This window comes from Clupea harengus, chromosome 17, assembly GCF_900700415.2.
Source record: "Clupea harengus chromosome 17, Ch_v2.0.2, whole genome shotgun sequence".
NCBI lineage: Eukaryota > Metazoa > Chordata > Actinopteri > Clupeiformes > Clupeidae > Clupea > Clupea harengus.
In genome coordinates, this window is record NC_045168.1 from 4294222 (window position 1) to 4304221 (window position 10000).

Below are 10000 nucleotides of genomic sequence, written 5' to 3' on the forward strand. Positions count from 1 at the left end.
ACTCCCTCTGTGCTCTACATGGCTGGGAGTGTGCCTCATATTGTATTTCACTCTTATTAGGTTTCTACTGCAGTGGCAGCTTGTAGATGTGTATTTAGTGAAACTAAACACAATAGATTGTATGATTGTGTTTATGCTGTGTGTGTGTGTGTGTGTGTGTGTGTGTGTGTGTGTGTGTGTGTTTGATGTGCACATACGTGTGTGTGTGTGTGTGCTCGTTCTCACAGGGATCTTTGGAGAAACCGGAGGCTTCACAGTCCATCTGTAGTCCATCGCCTGCAGAATGAGACTTCTTTAATTGGCTCATCCAGCTCCAATCTAATTAGATGGAATTTCCTGCTGGAAGGGGGCACTCTAAAATGGCCCATAGACACCCATGCCGCCTCCATGAAAAAAAATTCAGCCCCAACAATCCCCTCAACCCCTCCACTTAAAACCCCTCGGAATGTTACTAGAAAAATAAGCCACTGTCTGCACAATGACACAGAAGGAGGTTTGAAGAACAGATGCAGATCATTTGAGCAGTGAATGTCTGACATGCTGAAATGTTAGCAGAAAAAGTACTAAAAGCGAAACCAAAATGCTATGTGTGTATGTTTGTCTTTCTGCTGGCCGTAAACTCCGCTGTGATGGTAATCTGGGAAGCAAACAGGGCTTTTAAGTTTCGGGGTGACCTTCCCCAGCCAATTGTTCATGTAGAGTGCAAGAACACACACACACACACACACACACACACACACACACACACACACACACACACACACACACACACACACAGCTCGTTCCTGTAGATTGCAGAGCACTCATGCTGGGCATATGGCTGTGCTGGGCCCTGTGTTTACCTCCCATTTGTCACTTTGACAGCCGGCGAGGAGAGGAGCGGAGCGGAGAGGAGCAGCCTCACCCACAGGCCCTGAACACTGGCTCGCTCCCCGCAGTCTCAGCCAGGGGAAGAGAGCCAGTGAGAGCTTGGCTTTACAGACTCGGTGTTTAGAGCGTGGCACAGGGCGAGCGTGTTTCACTGATGAGGTCAAAAGCTAAACGCTCAGCCCCCCTGCCCCCTCGTGCGAAAAAATTAAAGGAAAGAAAGAACGACAGAGCAAAAGAGAAAGAAAGAAGGAAAGAAACGAAGCGGAAATCCTGACGTTAGAACACGGTTGTGTAATGGAAACTACTGTGTTTGCACCTCAGTGTACTTTAAACATGCTCGCATGGAGAACACACTGAGCCTCTTTATTTGACTCCGTTTGCTTTCCAAGCCGAGCTGTGGCTGTGTCTGTCAACATGCGTTTGGGCTAGCAGAAGTTTACTGCTAAGTCGGGTGGGGGAAGCGGTCGAAGGACGTTTGAGGGACAATTACCCCTCCTCTCGTCCAGCTGACCGCTGCTAGACGAAATTGGACTTGGCCTGCGGGTCAGTTTTCAGAGCCGTGTAGGGTGTAGGGTGTAGGGTGTAGACTTTCCAGCACCACCGCCGCTGCGGCCTGCATGCCTCCCTGCCTGCCTGCTGCTGCCAGCCTCAGCGAGGGTTGTCCCCCAGGAGACCCTGGCTTCATGGGAAAATCACAGCTCTGTTTCGGAGAGAGAGCTCCCGGGGTTTGGCATGGACTCAGTCCCAGACGCATGCAGCCTCTATGGCAGACCACTTAACCCACTGCACACACAAATAATACTACTATAAATACACTATAGAGTGTTGTTCTTGAGACAAACAACAAAACATTGTAGTAACATTATAATAACACAGGGAAGTGCGTTCATAAAGTGATAATATATTGAAGCATTTTCCCTCATTAACTGATGCTAAAAAGCAGTCAACTTAAAAAAAAAATTCAAATTTGATTTCTAAGCACATTCAGACTTTTTTGTGTGAATGAAATTACCCATGTGCGACTTGAAAGACTCATGAAAGTCCACTGGAAGACCCGCGGCATACTGATTTGGACGGGTTGGTCACTGAAATGCTTGAGTCGTGCACACACAAACACAGAGAGACACACACACACACACATGCATATACACATATAGACACACACAGAGTCAAACCCTTAGGACGAGGCATTCAAAACGTGCCTATCCCTCATCCCTCGCCCCATGACCCCCCCCCCCCCCCCACTGCAAGCCCAGGGCCCAGAGCCGGGGACCTGGAGCTTGGGGCCCGGTGCCCATGAGCCTCCCTGGTGTTTGGACAGGAGAGGCCGAGGGAAGAGTGTGTTTTCCCTGCTGACTGATGCTAAGGAAGTGGCTGTTATGACAAGAGACCCAGGGGCAGGCGTTTTGAATGTCTCGTTCCTAAGAGTCTCTGTGTGTGTGTGTGTGTGTGTGTGTGTGTGTGTCTATATGTGTGTGTGTGTGTGTGTGTGAGTGTGTATGTGTATATGTATGTGTGTGTAAATGCATGTTTGTGTCTCTCGTGTGTGTGTGTGTGTGTGTGCAAGATGCCCAAGAGGCCAGAGGGTCAGGTTCAGTTACGTCCAGGATCAAGTTCAAGTTGTGTGCGTCAGTTTTTTCACAGATGTGTTCCCTCATTCAATAATTTTTTTGGTCTTCCTTCCTGTTTGTAAACAGAGATAAGGACTACCATCTGAGAACATACAAGTCTGTGGTGATGGCGAACAAATTGATTGACTGGCTCATCGCACAGGTATTTGCACACGAACACCGTTATCGCTATTATTACGATGATGTTTTGCTCTATTTCCGTTGTGCATGTCTTTGGTATGCATGTGATATTATTGGCTGGTGTAGTGCATATTGGAAACAGATTGGCTCCTAAGGAACCGCAGTCACATGAAAGGGAGGAAGAAGGAAGTGGCTGTTTTCTAAACAGCCAGGTCACTTCAAATATGTCCAGGAGGAAACAGACTGAAACAATAAACTGCAGTGTGGCCGTGAGCTCTCGTTTTTCACTGTGGCCAAAAAATTTGCAAGAAATGAAAGAAAATCCCCAAAAAATCAGAGAGTTCAGAGAAGCAAAAATCTGAGAATTATTCAGCTTGGTGCTCTGTTGAGACCCCACTTAATGAGAGCCACCTCTCATGTGTCTTTATGGCACGTCGGCGGAGATATGATGAACTGAACTAAACTCGAACTAAAGCTGTGCGACCTGCCACATCTGACTCTGTTTGCTGCTATTCAGCCCCTTGACTCTATTTGGATGTGACCCTTCCCAGTCGCTCAGGAGCACAAGGGTCTGTGTGTGGAGAATTGGTTTGACATTTGATGGCCGCCAGGCAGACAATGACAGGGCCTCTCTGCCTCCTTACTCCCTCTCTCTCTCTCTCTCTCTTTCTCTCTCTCTCTCTCTCTCTTTCTCTCTCTCCCCCTCTCTCTCCCTCTCTCTCTCTCTCTCTCTCTCTCTCTCCCTCTCTCTCTCCAGGGTGACTGCCGGACCAGGGAGGAAGCCGTGATTCTGGGGGTGGAACTCTGTGACAATGGCTTCATGCACCACGGTACGGCCGAGCGAGTCTTTCATTCTGTCACCCCAAAACAACACAGCACATGCTCTAGAGCGTGGCCGATTCTGTCACCTGATCCAAACTGTACCAGTGCGAAACTGGGCCACATCAGGACCAGAGCTGGAGCTGTGACATAGTCAAGTAGTGTCCATGTGAATCACGCAGGCCAGAATCAGGCTAATAAGTTCTTTCATGTTTCCCCCTGTGGCTGTTTTTAATGCATGATCTGCTCTGAGGGGTTTTATGTGTAATATTATGTCATGCGTTATGGCTCAAAGCACGCCAGAGAGGGTTTGGGGTTCGACAGGCTCCCATTGCAGGGCTTTTCCTATTAGCCGTCTGATTATTAGTGTGTGTGTGTGTGTGTGTGTGTGTGTGATTAGAGGTGAGGGGGGGTGTTCAATGCCTTGTTTGACTCAGAGCAGTCAGTACTGGGCCGGCATCAACATGGTTTCGGCCGGTCCAAGTGTGAATGGTCGGTCGCCATGGTGACGGGTTGTTTATGGGATTTGAGGCTTTCAGATTTTAAGAGTTGCGCTGTCCAGTGCCAAAGTCCACATCATACGTGAGTGAGTCACCATTTATCTCTCGTTTCCCCTGGTGATGTAGCCATTTCACGACTGCCCACAATTACGTTTTCATACGCGGGGACTCAAATGTTTAGAACATAATGACTGTAAAAACGCCTTTCCTGTCCCAGCATGTAACTCTAGGTTGTCGTGACAGTAACTTATTTCTGTTCGTGAAAACTGGCCTAATATCAGATCGCCCCTGGTTTTTAAAATGAAAGAAATATTCAGGAAACTGCAGTTATTTTTGATCATTTCTTGCTGGGGGTTGTAGGCTTGGGGTGGGGGTGGCAGTTGAGAAAGGAGTCACATTATTTTGTACTTTAAAGTTGAGGAACTTGAATGTGTGTGTGGGGGGGGGTTGCTATAGCAACATGTTTAAATCCTGACTGAGGCACTTTCCCTCTGGTCGCCCACGCCAACAGGACCTCCCTGAAAGACCAAACCCCTGCATGAGGCCTAAGCTTGCGCACCCCCGTCCCTCCGTTTCCCTTGGTGTTCTTTACCCCACACACACACTTAAATACCCCCCCCCCCCCCCCCCCCCCACACACACACACACTTAGGCCTTTCATTGGTCTCTCACTGACTGAATATGCATGTGCTACTGTTTAATCTGTGTGCTTCAAAGGCTAAAGCAAAACGTCTCCACTTCTGTAGTTCCCCAAACAAGACATGACTTTGCATTACATAGACATTGAACTATGAACTATGCAGTGCTGAGGATATGAGTCTAGAAGGGGAGCAAAGGGATGTACACTGAGGCTTCTCTTGGTAATGGCTTATGGTGATGGGGTGGGGAAAGGACAGACAAGGACAGGGATTAATTATTCTTGCTGTCCACAGTGCTGGAGAAGAGCGAATTCAAGGACGAGCCTCTTTTGTTCCGCTTCTTCGCTGACGAGGAGATGGAGGGCTCCAACACCAAACACAAGCCCATGAAGCACGACCTGAAAATAGCCGAGAATGTCATCGCCAAGTCCCTGCTGGTGAGAGGCACCGCGCCGCGCCGAGCTTAATTGCCTGCAGATGATGGCCTAGACAATGGGGCGGCCACTGGCGCGACAACACCCCGTTAGGTTCCCTGTATCTGTTACTTTGTGTTACAGTGTGTGTTTGCCTCTCAGGTGTCAGGTACCCAGGTCCTCACCTGTGATTAGGTGATTCATACACACAGTAGCTACAGACATGGAGCTTTTAAAGTCAGGACACGCCCCTCCGACTGAACTGAAACCCCCCAGCAGGACTCCTCCAGTCCGTGCATCATCATCATAATCATCATTATCATCATCAGATGTGCAGTTCAGTGCACATGTCATTCAGGGCAGCCTGAGCCAGACTCCCGGTGTCATAGTTCTGAATGACCGCTTCAGAGCTAGTCGTCCGCGGGAAGCATGATAAGTGGAGGGAGCTGGCACAGGTCATGCATGAGAACACACAAGTCTGGTGAGCAACACCCACTGTCATTCACTCATTAAGCAAATCCCATCGAGTAAGGGAAGATTCAGTGGTTTGTGTGCCTTGTAGGTATAAGTGAGTGTGTGTGTGTTTGTGTGTGTGTGTGTGTGTGTGTGTGTTTGTGTGTGTGTGTGTGTGTGTGTATACTGTGTGAGTGTGTGTCTGTCTGTCTATGTGTGTGTAATGAACTGTGTATGTTGCCTCTTTAGATAAGGCCTAGTGTTGGAGGTTATGGCTTCACTCTGGAGGACCGAAACAGAGTGCCCATCATCAAGTCTGTGGAGAAGGGCTCACATGCAGAGGTAAGCCACAACACACACACACACACACACACACACACACACACACACACACACACGCACACACGCACACATGCACACACACACACACACACACACACACACACACACACACACACACACACACACACACACACACACACACACACACTTCCTGTCCCCTTTGCTACAGCTGTGCAGCTACAGCTAAGACCCTGATGATGGATATTCACTTAAATGGACTCACTCCATATAAACAGGATTGTTGTTACTGGTTTTTGACCTCAGAGACTTATTGTGTCGAGAAGATAAACTGAAATCTGAACCTCTAGAAAGAGCAGGAGTGTGTCGAGTGAGATTGCGTTAATGGCTCTGTGTGGTGCAAAGCATCTTGGGTATTCATGTCTCTCGTTAAGTTGCTTAAGTAATTACCTGCTTCTGTCAATGCTCACTGTAAGCATACTTCACCCAGTGGGCTTAGAGAAAGTATATGATCACAGAGTGGGAAGGCACTCACACACATGCACACACACACACACACACACACACACATACACACACTCACACGCATGCACCAACGCATGCGTGCACACACAGACACACACACACACACAAACACACACACACAAACACACACACACACACACACACACACACACACTCAAATCATCTCTAACCTCATGCTGACCCACTGATGTTTCTTAGGTCACTACCTCAGGTCACTCACTGTAAACAAGCAGTGGTTCCAGAATCCCCCGCTGACCTCTCTGACAATGTTTCTGCTCTTTCTAGAACCCTCCGGGGAGTCTGTAAATGTAAAGGCTTGTTTTGAATATTTGCCCTCCATATAAGAGGGGGGAGAGCAAGGGTAAACACTGGGATGGAGCAGACTCCGCAGAAGGCTTGGGAAACTTTTACAGTGGAGAATGACAGGATGGCGAGGGGGCCCGGGGAACCCAATTAGGGGCCGATTTATCACTTGCTCTATAGACAGAAGCCTGTTTGCAGTCTTTGCTCTTCGCTTGAACTTTTTCTGTGGTAACGGACATTGGAATCAACTGTTGTGGTTTTCCAGAGCAGAAATAGAACACATGGGGAGGAAAAAAGAACCATTTGCATTCTTGAGGTTGTCTTTTTGATGTTTTGCATCTTTGATCCTGCCCAGATCATAATGTCGCGGAGGGTGGGGGCTGGGGGTGGTGGTGGTGGTGGTGGTGGGGGGGAGTGTATCCTGGGGTAGGAGGATGGGGGTTGGATGAATGGAGATGCACAGGGAGTCTAAATCACGTCTTCAGAGGGACTCCCAGAGAAAAAGAAAAGGGGGCACCCTAGAGCCTTTAAGCGTTCTTTAAAATCTCCTCTACACATTATCGGCTATACAGTGCCTGCTCAGGACCCTTCTGATGAAATGAATGTTTACAAACTATTCCCAGTCAGTTAGTAGAGATAAAAAGAAAACCTATTCCCAGTCAGTGTGTAGAGGTAAAAAGAAAACCTTTGCCCAACAAAATGTCCCTCAGGGGAAAGCAGAAGCAGTAGCTAGTTGAGAACACCCATGAAGAACCCTATTAAGAGTATTACTGAGCATTAGTGGGCTTATGGATCAGAGGTTCTTATGTGGAGATCCTCCCAGGGATCCACTAGTGAGGGGCTGCTGCAGAACCCAGCAATGAGATCTAGCTGTGTGCTCCCACAGAGAAGGGGTCATGTCATGACTATCCCCTTATATGAGGGAGGGGGAGGTGGAGGGAGGAAGAATGGGAAAAAATGAGAAGGGATAGAGAGAGTGGGTGAAGAGAAAGGGAGAGAGAGAGATATAAAGAATGGCAAAAATTGTGAGTGAGAGATGGAGGGAGGGAAGGAGTGAGGGAGGAAGAATAGAAAGAAAAGAGAAGAAGAAAGGATAGAGAGAGAGAGGGGGAGAGAGAGAAACATAAGGAATGGCAAAAAACGTGGTGGAGAGAGGATGGGGTGGGACGAGAGACAGAAAAGGGAAAGGGAGGGCGGGATGGAGAGAGAGGGGGAGAGGAGAGGAAAGGAGAGCGAGATGAAGAGACATTGAGAGAGAGAGTGGGAAAGCGAGAGAAAGAGAGTGAGAGAGAGAGAGCGAGAGACCGTGAGAGAGAGAGCAATGGAGATAGTGAGAGAGAGAGTGAGAGAGCAAGCGAGAGAACTCAAAGAAGTGAGAGAGCGAGTGAAAGAACTCAAAGAAGTGAAAGAGCGAGTTAGAAAAATCAAACAAGTGAGAGAGCAAGCGAGAGAGCGAGTGAGAGAGAGAGAGACAGTGAGATAGCCAGAGAGAGCAAGTGATTAGAGAGAGAGAGAGAGAGAGAGAGAGAGAGAGAGAGAGAGAGAAAAACAGTGAGAGAGCGAGCGAGAGAGTGAGTGAGAGAACTGAAAGAAGTGAGAGATCGCCCCCTCTCCTTTGTTTCAGTGCTGAGTCTGCACTCTGAGGAGAAACCCTCCTGTGGCTGACTGTGAGCAGAGGAGCTGCAGTCTGACTTTCATTAGCAGCACCCAAACACTGTCACTCAACTCACCCACTCAGCACACACAACCACAGCTACAGCTGGACCAGAGCCAGTGCTAGAAGTACATCTAGAGACACAAGAACCAGCTACAACTGGACTTAGACCCAGAACCAGTGCTAGAAGTAGATCTAGAGACACGAAAACCAGAACTTGAACTGGACTTACACCCAGAGCCAGTGCTAGAAGTAGATCTAGAGACACGAGAACCAGCTACAACTGGACTTAGACCCAGAACCAGTGCTAGAAGTAGATCTAGAGACACGAAAACCAGAACTTGAACTGGACTTAGACCCAGAACCAGTGCTAGAAGTAGATCTAGAGCTAGAACCTCAAAGGAGTCTACACTACCGTAACACTGAACAAATGTTTCATGTAGACATCATTGGTACATAATGTGAAAGTTTATAATTGCACAGTAGCAGGAGCATTTTTACACTGGGTTCATGTATTGGCATCAATTAATCATTGTCAGTACAGGTAATCGGTAATCTGTGTTCACCAAGTTTACATACTTCTTGCTTGATGTTTCTTGTTGTTTCTGTTTTGTGGATGGCTGGTCTGTAGGTAGGGAAGATCTTGGTGTTTGAGTGCTTGAAGTTTGAGTGAGGCAGAATGAATAAGTCTGGTTTCTTGTTGTTTGTGTCCTGCAGATGGCGGGTCTGGAGGTAGGGAAGAAGATCTTCGCCATTAACGGGGACCTGGTTTTCCTGAGGCCCTTCCAGGAAGTGGACAGTCTGCTTAAACAGTGCTTCAACAGCAAGGGTCCCATCAGGGTGTTGGTCAGCACCAAACCCAGAGAGTAAGATAATACATGCACACACACACGCAAGCACACACACACACACACACACACACACACGTAAAGGCACACAAATCTTTATGTCTGTGTCTGTTTGTCCATCTGTCTCTCTGAATGTCACTGTTTTTTTCCCCCTCTCCTTCCCTCTCTCTCTCTCTTTCTCTCTAGCTCTGTGTCTCTTCTTCACTTCTTCCATGTGTGTAATCTGTCTCTTTCACTTAGCATCACTATTGTTTGTTCTGGTGCTCTGACGTGTTTCCATGGTGAGGTATGGTTGTGAGGTTAATGTCTTGCCCTCTCCTCCCCTCTCCAGGACGGTGAAGATCCCTGACTCAGCAGATGGCCTTGGCTTCCAGATCCGCGGCTTCGGCCCATCTGTGGTGCACGCGGTCGGCAGAGGTAAAAGCTGGGGGTGCGAGGGTGTTGGGTTTTTGGGCCAAGCGGATCTGTGGTTGGGATGGGAGGTTGGTGATGAGAGTGTTGGTTGGGGGACGACGTGAGGGACTAGTTGGATGGTTGGTTGGTGAGAGTCTGGGTTTAGGGGACTGATGGGTTAGTGGTTGGCAGAGACTTAAGAGTATGAAAGGCTTGATTGGGTCTGGTTGAGTATAGCTGATGTTGGGACGGTGATAGAGGTTGGCTGAAAGAGTCAGAGGCTGGTTGGATGGATGTTTGGTTGGTGAGTTTGTAGGGTAGTGGGTCCTGGGATAGTGAGTTAGCCAGGAGGTTAGTGGGCTAGCTGGCAAAGGTGGGACTACAGCTGTTTTAAAGGAATGTAGCTAGTTGTATGGATGGCTGCTAGATGAGGTGTGTGGGCCTGCTAATAGCTGGCTTGTTAGACTTGTTGAGGTGTAGCCGGTGAGATGAGAGGAGTGGTGTAATGGCACAGAGGTGTGTGTGTGTTAGAT

The 10000-nt window shown here is 48.3% G+C and overlaps 1 protein-coding gene across 2 annotated transcripts in view; it reads left to right on the forward strand.

Annotated features, from left to right (window-relative positions):
* Nucleotides 1–10000, forward strand: part of prex2 (phosphatidylinositol-3,4,5-trisphosphate-dependent Rac exchange factor 2) — a 132857-nt gene that overhangs the window by 53343 nt on the left and 69514 nt on the right. For both annotated transcript variants that reach the window (XM_031584380.2, XM_031584382.2), the window contains 6 exons: nt 2568–2643; nt 3379–3451; nt 4873–5015; nt 5694–5786; nt 8944–9092; nt 9406–9491. In XM_031584380.2, the coding sequence (XP_031440240.1) occupies nt 2568–2643; nt 3379–3451; nt 4873–5015; nt 5694–5786; nt 8944–9092; nt 9406–9491 (620 nt within the window). The remainder of the gene's footprint in view (nt 1–2567; nt 2644–3378; nt 3452–4872; nt 5016–5693; nt 5787–8943; nt 9093–9405; nt 9492–10000) is intronic.